Here is a 14253-nt window from a genome sequence, read left to right on the forward strand (position 1 = left end):
TGATGACCTTCATGGCCAATCACAGTCATTTCTGTTGAGCACTGGAGAATATGATGGCAAATTAGTGCTGTTTACCAGCGTACTCAGCTGCGCTTAAAATGTCAAAGTTTCTTCCCACCGCAGCCTTGCTTTTGTTTTTTAAAATGGCGGCCACATGAAATAAGCGTATTGAAATAAAAATAAGCAATCCAATAACTGAACTTGCAGTTGTGTATTTACAAGTATCGAATGAATAGGAACTAGATAATGAACAAGTACTACTTTATGAAAAAGATACTAGTATCTAAAACGTAAGTAGTAGCATGATTGAAATGGATACTTTTCATAGGTTAAACGGCTTGCCATACGGACTCCTCCCATTACAACCTCACATCAAATACTGCGTAAAGAGTGAGTCGCCCGCGGGACCACAGGCAATATCCATACGCACTTTACGCTCGGTTTACTGTACTGTAAAATATGGCAGAAGAAGAAGCTGGTATTTTTGTTAACCAAGAGCAGTTCAGCTGTCCTATCTGCATGGATCTCCTACGGGACCCTGTAACCATTCCTTGCGGACACAACTACTGTATGGAGTGCATCAAGAGCTTCTGGGAGCAGAAGAGCCAGAGGAAGCTGTGCAGCTGTCCGGAGTGCAGACAGAGCTTCAACCCGAGACCTGCTCTCAACAAAAACACACTATTCGCCGAGGTTGTGGAGAAGATGAGACACACTGGGATACGCTCTCCTACTCTACCTGCTGCTGCCGGAGCTAAAGGTGACCAAGACACCGCAGAAGAAAAGCTTTGTGAAAAGTTTTGTGAGGTAGGTGTGTGAATTTAAACACGATGCTAAAACTTTAGAAGACTTTAAGACTCTAACAAGTTTTTAACTTTCATGACGTTTTCAAGATAACAGTTTAGGTTACATTCATCCAAAGTAATTGAAAGTAAACACACTAGCAAATACTCTATTTTAATATTAACAACTTTATGTTAGCGAATGCTGTCATAACTGTTGTGAATGTGATCGACTAATAAATGATGTAGTATTCTTTCGTTTTTACTTCTGTAAATTGTGGTATTTGGTCATCTGTTTATATTACAGTTTATATTACTGTTGTTGTGTTATCATAGCAACTATAGTTGTACCACAACATATTCATTCAAGGCCTGCTAAAAAAACTGCTTAAACCAGCCTATGTTGGTTGGTTAGCTGGTTGACCAGCCTGGTTTTAGAGGGGTTTTGGCCATTTCCAGGCTGGTTTCCAGAAAGTGTCAGCTGTTTATTACATTTGTTTAAAGTAATTTATAGTAACGGGTTTTAACCATACTAAAGTGTATTTTAATATTTATAACTCTTGCTTAGTGAATGCTGATTTTCAATTAATGTGCACTTTACAACAAGTTTGTATTAAATAATGTTAGTTAATGAACTAATAGTAAACAATGACTGTTCAGCATTACATAATCTTTGTTATTGTTAACTTACTCATATTCTAATGTATCTCTTTACATTAACAGCAGCTTATTTGTTGTATGTTTACTTATACACATACACTGATGTATTTGTACATGATTAGATAAGAGGATCTAACACTTAAACAACATTTATTCAGAAATTCTAAACTTTTGTTAATGTAAACTTACAAATATAGCAATATGTTACTTAATGCTTTGATTAGCATGATTAAATAATGGACAATGACTCAGGTTCAGCAGTACACAACCTTCAGTTTGCACATTATTTATGTTTGTGGACTCTTTTCTAACATGATTTATCAGTAACAAGGCATTTGTTAAAGGAATTAGGAAGCTTATTGTAGTGTACACTATTCCTTTTCATCTAATGTGTTACTAATATTGGTTAACCCTTTATTAATATGGTTATAGTTAAAATTATTATGAAATGCTTAAAGTCGTTCACTGTTCAAGCTAACTATTGCATTAACTAACAACATTATTATATGTTTACTTACCAATAACAAAGATTAATAAATGCTTAACAGATGTGTTGTTAATGCTTAAATTAGGTCAAAGATATTGAAATCATGTATAATTTAAAACTTATGTATGTGTGTGAATGAGTGTGTGTGGATGTTTGCAGGGTTTCAGCTGCAAGCTGTTTAAAACATATGCTGGATAAGTTGGCGGTTCATTCCGCTGTAGCGACCCCAGATTAATAAAGGGACTAATCCGAAAAGAAAATGAATGAATGAATGAATATGAATTAAATAACTTAACAACTAAGTTAATAAACAATATATGTGTATGATAATCAGTCCTTAAAAATAAGTTTTAAATATGAATATGTTTTATGTATTGTTTAACAATGTAAACCATGTTAGATTTAAATCACACACACATATACACTGTATATATTAAATGACTTATTCATATTGATATTGACATACATTCATGAGGGTCTCCTGGGCTCCTTTGTACAACTATTTCCTGTTTTGTTCTTTTTATATAAAAAAAAAAAAACTAAGAAATTAGTGTAATAAGTATTTAAAATTTATCATTTTCTATTTTTAAATTTTTTTTATTTTATTGCAGTAAAAGGACGTTTTACTCTTGGATTTGACCAAAATAAAAAGGCATACAAACATTCTCATTGGACACAGAAGAGGTGTGTTTAGAAAATTATTGCTTGCATGTATAAATGTCTCTTTATGTGCATCTCATGGTCTGCAGCAAGAGCTCAAGCAATCCCAGAGGAGATGCCAGCAGGTTATAAAGCAGCGTGAAATGGAGCTACAGGGTCTGAGTCAGGCTGTAATCTTGCTCAGGGTGAGTCCAGTTAGCACCAGTATATTGTGGGTTATTACTTTATGATCCTTTATCAATGAGGGAGAGAGCTTCTGCAGTCTTCAGCTGTGTACTAAATGATGTACTAAACACTGTAAACGAAACAGCAACAGTTCACAAGAGTGCATAAAGTGTCCAGCATTCCACACTTCAATTATCTGTTATATAACATATGTGTATAGTATGCTTTTTCTCATGCTTAAAAAAGTACACAAATTGACCTATCGGTAGGCCCCACGGCCCCAAAAGGGATATATATATATATATATATATATATATATATATATATATATATATATATATATATAATATTACTAAATAAATATGGCGGATAACAAGCTTAATTTGGAAGTGAGGGTTTACTGATCATAATGCAAGTGAGAGAAGTGGGAGAATGACCGCAAATATCACAGTATAAGATTCAATTAGTTAGAGAAGGTAGAGTTCAATAAGGTTCAGTGAGGTAGAGGCTGTGGGTCTTATTTAGCACAAAATGGTGATGAAAATGTGCGTACGCCACTTCCCTCACAAAAGTTGTGATCTATAAAAACCAAACTTGACAGAAAAATGTGCGCAGCTGTAAGTATCTAATTTAAATTATATATTGACTTAATTGAGCGATTTTAAAAGATCATTTGAGCTATCAGCATAAATAAATAAATTAACATTTATTCTGGTGTATGTTCACTTTTAGAAAAAGTTTCTATGCAAAGTTTTATTCAATTCAATTCACCTTTATTTGTATAGCGCTTATACAATGTAGATTGTGTCAAAGCAGCTTCACATAAAAGGTCACAGTAAATAGGAACAGTGTAGTTAATGAGACCTTGTGTTACTTTACATAACAACGGCAATTAAATCACTTAAGTTGACCTTAGCAGAGTTAAAGCACTGTTTCTTCGATTTACTTTAGAGCAAATTTATATCCCTGTTGATCTTCTAGATGTTAAATTGTCTTAAGTTTAAGAAATAGAATAAACTCCATTCTCGGGATACCTGTAATCAGTGTTACAGGTAGCCCAAGCACATTTCTTTATCATTTTGTAGCATAAACACCATCAAACCAATATCTTCCAATATTGGCATGGCCCGGCCAGATAAAAGCCCTGGCTCGCACTGGCCCGAGAGTGGAAATGCGGCTAATGTTTCTCTGTGGTGCTGAAACCAGCCCTGAGTTCTAGCTCTTGTGCAACTGATACTGAACTGCCATTGACTCATCTGCATTCAAGGGGAGAGGCACACCAACAGCTCAGTTGAGACCCACTTTTAGACTCATTATTTCTGTGCTGTCTAACAGAGCTCTGCTCAAGAGGCTGTCGAGGCAACGGAGAAGATCTTCAGCGAGCTCATTCACTCAATCGAAGCTCTGTGTTTTGAGGTGACGGAGATGATCAAAGAGAAGGAGCAGGCGGAATTAGATGAAGCACATGGATTTATGGAGAAACTAGAGCAAGAGATCGCAGAGTTCAAGAGGAGAGATGCTGACTATGAGAGGCTTGCACAGCTTGAAGATAAAACACAATTCCTGAAGGTAACCTCAGGCACCAAAACATTTTATTTCTGTTCAAAGGACAGTCGCACCAATGTCAAGACACTTGTTGAATATATGATATATTTCTGAAAGTATTTTTCCATTGGTTATCAAAAAAAATCTTTGTAAAGTGTCATGTCATGAACCCAACGGACTTACTAAGAGGTATTCACAACCAGTGTTGGGAAAAGTTACTTTTGAAAGTAGTGCATTACAAAATTGACTTACTTTTATTGGAAACTAATGTGTTATATTCAGGGCTTTACATTAACAGCCGCCAACCCGCCAAATCCGGGTAGTTTTCGATTGTGGCGGGTTAGACAGCCACTCCCACTAACCACTTTGGCTGGCTAAAACTCATTTTTAAATTGCCAGTGCTAGTCACTACAGATTAGACAGTTTATGACCGTTTGTGTATATGTGTACAAATGTGATCTTAGAATCAAGACGCAGCACGACTGACAAAAACAGCTTTTCCCGCGAGCAAAGCAAAGCAGGTGAATAACGAGAGGATCATGCACACGGTGAGACAGGCTTTCCTCACTCACTGACGAGGGCTTTAATGCGCGCGAGTGTTTTAAAGCTCCTGCGCCGTTTCCTCACTAGAAGCAACCGTGCCTAGAAACAAAACTAGTGCGATGCTCATGCACCCACTGTCCATCAAAGGCTCGAGATTCTTTGTAAACAGCAGCAGTTGTCGCTTATAATAAGGTAAATCCTTATTGTTTTGAGCCCTGAAAAGTCCTGTGAATGAAAACTAATTGCAATGTGACACTTTTTATGAAAGCATAACCCATTTGCTCATGCTCATTGAGTAAGCTCAAAAACAAAAAACAGGTAAATGAATGAGGAGGCAATTGGTAAAAACCCAAAATCAAAATTAAGTAATTTTAGCATGCCACAACCCATGTTAAAGTCAAATTTATGCATATAAATAATTTCCCAACAACAAAATTGTGGCTAGTGAAAATGGTGAGTGGCTAGTAACGGTGGAAAACTACTAGCCACAGTGGCTGGTATATAACCTACAGCTTCATTTTCCTTTAAAAAAATGTAGGATGAAATTATATGTTATAATAATAATATATTATATTTTGAGAACTTGAGCTCTACGTGCTGTATATACAGATTAATGACAGCATGTAAAGTAATATGTAATATGTAATATGTTATGTTATTCTTCTTTGTAAGAATATTGTCTGTATTGTCATGCAAACACTTGTTTGTAGAGTAAGTAGTTTGACCGTTTTCTGCCGTTTATTATTCCTAGTCATTTTTCCCATAGACAGCTGAATCGGAAGTTCTAAAACAATCGCAAAAACGCGCACACTTCCGCATTGAAGAATAAGGTCAACATTTGTTTCACGTGGCCTTAACAAATGTGTAAATCGTTTCCCAAAAGAGAAAAAAATCTATCTATAGTATAAAGTGGCTGCACCTCCTCAACAATAAAAGCAATTACCATTTTTTTATTTAGTTGAATTAATCGTTTTACCTGAAGAACGTGAACAGATGTCAATAATTTGTTGTTTAGCTTGAGGTGGGGTGCGAGTGTAGTGCTTTGCATCCAGTTTTTTTTTCGATGTCGTGTTTCTTGCAGTTAAAGATCAAAAGAAAATCGGCACACTGCCACTTTAGCTCTCAAAAGTTTTTTTTACTATCACAATGTTTCAACCTACATGGTCTTCATCATGTAAAACAACACAATTGGAGAACTCAAGAAATAGTAACACAGCTCTACACATTACACCTTCAATCCATCAACCCAATCAGCCAACAAGCCAGTAAACCAGTAAACAAGCCCACACACATACAACAATATGCATATGACAATATTATATACATACATAACAAAAAAGATTTATAATACAAATACAAATTTTACTTCCTCTGAATATTCAATATATAGATATAGTGCTTCACACCTGCAAAAAAAAAACCCCGCACCAATCAACAAACAGGCCAGTGAATCGGAGAGAAAAATTACATGCACATACAGTTGAAGTCAGAATTATTAGCCCCCCTGAATTATTAGCCCCCTGTTTATTTTTCCCCAATTTCTGTTTAACAGAGAAGATTTTTTCAATACATTTCTAAACATAATAGTTTTAATAACTCATTTCTAATAACTGATTTATTTTATCCTTGCCATGATGACAGTAAATAATATTTGACTAGATATATTTCAAGACACTTCTATACAGCTTAAAGTGACATTTAAAGGCTTAACTAGGTTAATTAGGCCTTTAACTAGGCAGGTTAGGGTAATTAGGCAAGTTATTGTATAATGATGTTTTTTTTGTAGACTATCGAAAAAATATAGCTTAAAGGGGCTAATAATTTTGACCTTATAATGGTTTTTAAAAAATTCAAAACTGGTTTTATTATAGCCGAAATAAAAACAAATGAGACTTTCTCCAGAAGAAAAAAGTATTATCAGACATACTGTGAAAATTTCCTTGCTGTATTAAACATAATTTGGGAAATATAAAAAAATAATAATAATCAAAGGGGGGGCTAATAATTCTGACTTCAACTGTATATTTAGTATACATAAGACAGTTTAAGATATATAAATACACTTACAAAAAAGATTTCAAATAAATTTCAAATTTAGACTTCTCGGAGACAAAGTATTCAATGTGTAAATGTAAAACGCTTCCCCACCCCTTCTCGGAACCTTCACTTGTTCAATGCCAATATATCGTAATGTCGAAAGGTTGTGTTTTAATGCATTAATATGTACAGAGATAGGATTTAGTTGATCATTTAATCGTATATTACTTCTGTGTTCAGTAATTTGTGTTTTTAAACACCGTCTTGTTTTACAGATATAAGCTACACCACAAGGACATTGATCACATTTTTTGTATTGCATGAAATCACATCTTTAATCTTCAACTGCTTACCTGAATGTGGATGACTAAAAAACTGACATTTGGATGTGAAGTTAAACTGTGCGCCTTGACCACATCTATAATTACCTTCAGGGACTGAAAAAGGATTAACAGACCCTTCAGAGCCTTTAACTGCTCTTTCTAACATTTGTCGCAAGTTAGGGGCTCGTTTAAATACAATTGTGGAGAATCTTTACAACAGTGTCTCATAACAGGATCTGAATTTAAAATATGCCAATGTCTTCGTACTATTTTTGCAAACTCATTGCTTAAAGCCGAACACTGAATAATACAAGAAATCCGTGTATTTGATGGTTTTTGGTGTTTTTCGAACCAAGGCTTCTTTTTGATCCATATTTTCAAAACGAGCCACAGCTTCTTTAATCCATTTTGCAGAATAACCTCTATCATAAAACCGTTGACATAATTCCTTACGTTATTTATCATATTTTACGTATCAGTACAGATCCTTCGGATTCTCTTAAACTGATTGGCAAGATTTTCTTTAAATTATTAGGATGGAGACTACAGTATAGCCATGTAAAATTGTGTTTTTATCGGTGGCCTTTCTGTGTAAATCAGTCACCAAGTTACTTCAATCTATTATTATAAGTAAGTGCAAAAAACTCACTTGTGAGAAATTGTACTCAATAGTAATTTAAGATGTTCACTACTATTATAAAAATTGTTGAAAAACTAGCAAGTCATTTTCTGAGCCCCAACAAATCATGAAAATGTCATCTATATATCGCTGCCACAAAAAATAGTTAACCATTGGATTGAAAACATATTCTTGTTCAAAAAAGCCCATAAACAAATTCGCATAATTAGGAGCCATAGTGCTCCCCATTGCAGTACCTTTAATTTGTAAGAAATAGTCATCTTTGTACATGAAATTTTTTTTTGTAAGTACTAATTTAGTTAATTCTTTAAGAAAGTTGATTGTGGGTTTCTTATCGCTTAAAAACTTGCGTAGAAAGAAATCAATCGCTTGTATACAGCCATCATGTGGAACGTTGGTGTACAGCGATTCCACATCTAAGGTCACCAATAATATCGGATTTTGTGGCAGTGAAACAGACTGTAATATTTTAATCATATTCATCGAATCCTGTACAAAAGCGGGAAGACTTTGAACATGATGTTTTGAAAAAGAATGAACAAACATAGAAATTTTCTCAATTAGAGAGCCCATACAAGCAATAATGGGTCTTCCAGGTGGTCTTGCCAAATCTTTATGTATTTAAGGTAGAATATATATAACCTGTGTGATTGGATAGTCAACTTTTAAAAAAATCTAATTCATTGTCAATAATATCTCCTCTTTGAAGAAAAGCTTGTAAAGAGTCATATATTGCTTTTTTAAAATTAGTCGTTGGATCGCCTTTTAATTTTGTATAAAAAGATGGATTTTGAAGTTGTCAGTAAATTTCTTTATCATAATATTGAGCGTCCATCACAACAATTGAGCCCCCCTTATCAGCCGGTTTAACAACCACAGATTTATCATTCTTTATATTGTGCAAAGCCTTCCTTTGAGCTCCAGACAGATTGTTAAAAACAGCATATTCTCGTTTTTTGTTAAGACCTTGTTCCACATCTCTTTCAACCAACCTGCAATGTCTCAACAGAAAAGTTTTTATTTTTTGGTGGCATAAAAGTAGATTTTTTACGAAAAACCCCAGGATCAATTGATAAATTATTTTAATAATTATGAGGAGGTGAATTAACATTATGCTGTGTAAAAGGACACAAATTTAGCCCACTTTCATTACTCAAAAAAAATCTTTAAGACGTAACGTTTAAATTTTTTTTTGAAAATCTAGAAAGACATTAAATTCATTACAATATGTAGTAGGTACAAATGTTGTGATAATAAAAAAAAACTTTTGAGAGCTAAAGTGGCAGTGTGCTGATTTTCTTTTGATCTTTTGCTAAAGTATTTCTTTTTGATCGAGCACTTGCCTTTGAGATTTTTAGATGTGCGCAAATTTCTGTTTCATGTTTCTTGCAGTTGTCAAGAGTTTTACTTAAACACAATCTACACTTAACGACAATCCACTTCTTTTCTTTGATCATTTGCAAAAATGTAAATCTCCAGCCTGGCATTGTTTCTGTTTCTTACTGTCTGTAGTGATGACAGGCGACTTGCGAATGAATTGTTTGTTTGGATCTTTTAAGTCAGGGGTGCCCAAACTCTGTCCTGCAGATTTTAGCTCCAACTTTCCTCAACACACCTGCACGAATGTTTCTGGAAAGCCTAGTAATAATTTTCAGGACACTGGCCGGCCCACCAGGACCTTGTTTGGGCACCCCTGTTTTAAGTGAACTGGTAGAACCAGTTAAATTTTAAATATTAAATTGAACTTGAAAATTGAACTTTTAAATTTCATTAAATTGAAGTTGAGTTGTCGTGAGACGGTTTGCTTCTTAATTCGTACTTAATTACTTACTTTTAAACATAATGGATACCCCCTCTTGACTCGAAATAAACCAATATGCTTATTTATTTAGTTACTAAAACAGTACACTGACTTATCTGCTGGAAAAAAGAGACCTAATTATGATGAGTGCGAGTCGACTGTCTGTTCCCTCACAGCATGCTCTCTCATTGAGTGTGTGATTAAACCTGACTAAGGTCATTTTTATTCTGCAATATATGTTTAAATTAGGCAAGGTAAAAAGTAACTCAAATAATTTTGCTTATTTTTAAAAGTAATGTTTTATATTACTCGTTACTTTAAAAAGCTAATATTATTACATAACGCGCACAGGGCCGAATTAAGAACACATTGGGCCCTGGGGCTATAGCAAATCCAAGGGCCTCTTTTTATTATTTTTGCCTTACAAAAGTATATAGTTTTTGTTATTATTATTATTATTAATATACTAATTAATAGTATTATCTAATTTTCTACCATTTAATTTATATTTGATTGTTATATATATTTTTCTATTTAATTAAAATAGGCCTGCAAGTAGGCTATACAAAATGAAGTAATGACATAATATGAACTTTAAAGTTCAAACAGGCTGCAAAAATCAGCAAAACAAAAAACATTTGCAATACTTCCTAAATTAGTGCTTTATAATAAATAGGGGTTTACCTTTAAAACGGTTCTTTGGAACTTTAGCTGACCATATATCCCTAATGATATGATATCTTTAAAATCCATGCTTCTAATATATATAACATATTATGGTCTTCTGAGTTACAGAAGGCTATTATCCTTATTTTTTTTATTTTTTGCATCAGATATAGTCTGATGAAAGCCAGGGCCAACATTTCATTGCACCATATTATTACTGTCGTTTTCATAAAAGGGGCAAAGTAAACATTCATAAAAACATTTTCTTCTTTCTAACTAGTTCAGTTAGACTTACTGTAAAACATAATGAGTGTATTTTCTTGAGATACATAATCTGCAGCAATGGACACTTTGATAACTGCTTGTGTAAGCTGTTTGATTTGATCACGCACTGAAAGGATTGTGCGGGTTGCTTGCCGGTTTATTGAGTCCAGCTGTAACCGTTGCACAGCCGAGACTGCGCTTCAGTTATGAGTTCAATCAGCATGATTCTGTCTATCCCAGCTTCTGTTACTACATGTAAAAGTTAATCAATGATGAGACCTGTTTGAATTTTATTTTTTGTTCTGCGACAAGCTTGGTTAGCCTACCTGACTGGACGGTTCTCGTGGTAGTGCTGAAAAAAGGGACTGTCTTGGGAAAATTAAGACATCTGATCACCCTTATGGGTGACTAAAACGGAGCTATTCAATATTCTGATTGGGATACAGCCACTCCGAGCCCCAATTTAGCACCGCCGTCACTGTTTTTGAACAGCAGCGAACCGAAAGGAATACTTCTTTTTATCGATGAGATAAAGCATTACGCAAAGAGACATTTCCCGCATCATTGTGCAAATTAATTCTTCAGCATATCAAGGGCTTCAGCCCCACCTAGCCCTTATGATAATCTGGCTCTGATCATGCGTTACTTATAACGTGTTACTCCAACACTGTTCACAACATTACAAACTTTAATTTGAAGTAATTTAGGAAAATCTGACAATATACTCAATGGCTTTAAGGAGGGAAATCAACTACAGTCTAATGAAACAATTGAAAATTACACAATTTATTTAAAAGAACAGAGAAATAATAAACATTCTTTTAAATTTGTTGGTTGTATCCATAGAAGCATTTATAGACATTCATTAAATTCAAAATACATATTTAAAGGGAAGTTGCAAATGAAGATATAATGAAGAATGATGAAAAATTACAGCAATTTATGTACAGTACAGCATATTTAAGTATTGATACAATATTGATTTACAGTATAGGAGTTTGCGTTGTTTGTGGTAGTCGCCTCCATTTCTGGGACATTATATCTCATTTGTGGGCACATCAGGGAGCCACTATCAAAATGCGGGAGAGTACAGGAGCTTCCAGAAAACTTGGGATGTCTGTTTTTTTCCGTTTAAAATATTTCTTTAAGTATTTTGAGGGTATAGGAGACTTTATTATGTCAAGTATTGCTGTGCTTTATGGGAGTGGGTGTTGCAAAATATCTCTTTGCAGACCATGGCTGCATCCGAAACCGCATACTTCTATACTATATAGTAGCGCTAAAATCAGTATGCGAGCCAAATAGTATGTCCGAATTCATAGAATTTGAAAATCAGTACGCGAGAATTACCAGGATGACTTACTACTTCCGGAGAGATTCTGAAGTGCGCATCCCAGGCACGCTGCGCTATCCCAATTCATGAATGGGAGTGAAGGGACGCAACTGACACAGGTAATTCACATGACCATGACAAAATGGCGGACTTGTAGTACGTCCATATTCCATTCATACTTCCCACATTTATACTGTATAGAACGTACTTTTAAATTCAAATGCAGTACCTACTGAGTAGTAGGCGGTTTCTGACATAGCCTATGACACTGTTTGAGGAATTCTCTTCACGGCATCATGGGAATTGTAGTTTTTTTTTACAAATGACATTATTAAGCATGATTGTTTTAAAAGTCATTTGTAATAATGCTAACAGACGAGTTCAACAAAATCAATTACCAACCTCAGAGCTCACAAAAGGTTAAAAAGCAAGTTCCTTATGGAAAAAACAATGGAGTTTTACTTCCAGAACACCTTTGTTGCACTCTATTTACCCCTGTTGTTATAAGTTGGAGCTTGTTTCCACTGCTTGAACTTGTTTGGGAAGTTACATACTGTTCATTATTATTGTTGGATATCGATCATTGCAGAATGCCTTATAATAGTTTATTTGAATATATACCTCAGGGTTATGAAATGCTGTGCAGTCTGCCCAAGTTGCTGACCTCTCCTGCAGTTCTGGTTAATCCAGACTTCTGTTTTGAGATGGTGGCCAGAAAACTCACATACCTGAATGAGGATATTAAAGATCTGTGCCAGAAGAAATTGGGGAAATTATCAAAAAAAGGTAGGACGTCATGTAAATATGTTTGAAACAGCATGCTGACTAAATACTGTGCATGTAGTAATGTGACACTAAAAATTACTTACATGGTTTTTAATTAATGTTTGTTTTAGGAGATTAATCGAAGAACATTAACACTCAAATAAGTTTGACTAATTTATAAGATGACCACTGTACGCAATGTCAATGACAGTCATGTTGCATACTATTATTAGTATTAGTAAATCATATACATAAAATATTTTTAAATATAGGTCTACATTTCATATGGTATTCAGTAAAAACATGAAAAGTATTAAACAAACAAAAATTGTATACAATTACTAATAATGTTTGCATTTTTCCTTAATAGTGACAAACCTCAAGTTTATCCCTACTCCTGAACCAAAAGTCAGAGAGCAGTTTTTGGAATGTGAGTAACACACACACATGCACACACGTACTTGTATATATGGCTTACAAGGACCAGTTAGTAACACTTTACAATAAGGTTGTATTAGTTAATGTTAGTTAATGCATTTACTAACATGAGCCAAACAATGAACAATACATTTATTACAGTATTTGTTCATGTTAGTTAATGTTATCGAAAATAGAATTGTTCGTTATTAGTTCATGTTAACTTACGATGCATTATTGTTAACAAGCAGGGATTGTGAAAATCTGTACAAGTATTGTTCATTATTAGTTTATTTTATTAAGGACATTAACTTCATTCATTTTCTTTTCGGCTTAGTCCCTTTATTAATCCGGTGTCGCCACAGCGGAATGATCCGCCAACTTATCCAGCACATGTTTTATGCAGCGGATACACTTCCAGCTGCAACCCATCTCTGGGAATCATCCACAAACACTCATTCACACACATACACTACGGACAATTTAGCCTTCCCAGTTCAACTGTACCGCGTGTCTTTGGACTGTGGAGGAAACCGGAGCACCTGGAGGAAACCCCAACACAGGCATAACATGCAAACTCCACACAGAAACGCCAACTGACCCAGCCGAGGCTCGACCTTCTTGCTGTGAGGCGACAGCACTACCTATTGTGCCGCCCCAGCACATTAACTTATATTCACTAATATTGTAAAGTGTGACCAACTAGTTTTATTACTATTAAAAAAACACCTGAGGCTAAATTTGAATGTCAAAATACTTTTTGAATTATCAAACCACCATAACAGTGTCCATGTCACTTTACAATTCTTTGTCCTTGTAAACACATAAATCAGAACACAACCACACACACATTCAGATTTCATGTTTTATGGGGAATTCCTTTAGATGTAAATATGTTCCTATACTGTACAGACAGTATTTTCTGTCCTCTTATGCCTCTTACATTTTTATAATACTTTATTTTGCATGATTTATGAGCTGTGGTCAATATGTGGACAATAAAACGTCCCCACAAGGTCAAAAATGACTTGCTAATGTGTTGCTATTAATTCAATTCAATTCACCTTTATTTGTATAGCGCTTTTACAATGTAGATTGTGTCAAAGCAGCTTCACATAAAAGGTCATAGTAAATTGGAACAGTGTGGTTCAGTTTGTAGTGTTTAAGT

General features: G+C 34.6%; 1 protein-coding gene across 2 annotated transcripts in view; it reads left to right on the forward strand.

Annotated features, from left to right (window-relative positions):
* The first annotated feature begins 390 nt into the window (after positions 1-390).
* The window catches only part of ftr85 (finTRIM family, member 85), a 16823-nt gene continuing 2960 nt past the window's right edge, over positions 391-14253 (forward strand). Inside the window, exons 1-5 of one of the 2 annotated variants that reach the window (XM_056480731.1) lie at positions 391-804; positions 2676-2771; positions 4087-4320; positions 12530-12689; positions 13039-13098. In XM_056480731.1, the coding sequence (XP_056336706.1) occupies positions 460-804; positions 2676-2771; positions 4087-4320; positions 12530-12689; positions 13039-13098 (895 nt within the window). In that variant the 5' untranslated portion in view covers positions 391-459. The remainder of the gene's footprint in view (positions 805-2675; positions 2772-4086; positions 4321-12529; positions 12690-13038; positions 13099-14253) is intronic. The other variant, XM_056480732.1, reaches the window with a different exon arrangement.

This window comes from Danio aesculapii, chromosome 20, assembly GCF_903798145.1.
Source record: "Danio aesculapii chromosome 20, fDanAes4.1, whole genome shotgun sequence".
Classification (NCBI taxonomy): Eukaryota; Metazoa; Chordata; class Actinopteri; order Cypriniformes; family Danionidae; genus Danio; species Danio aesculapii.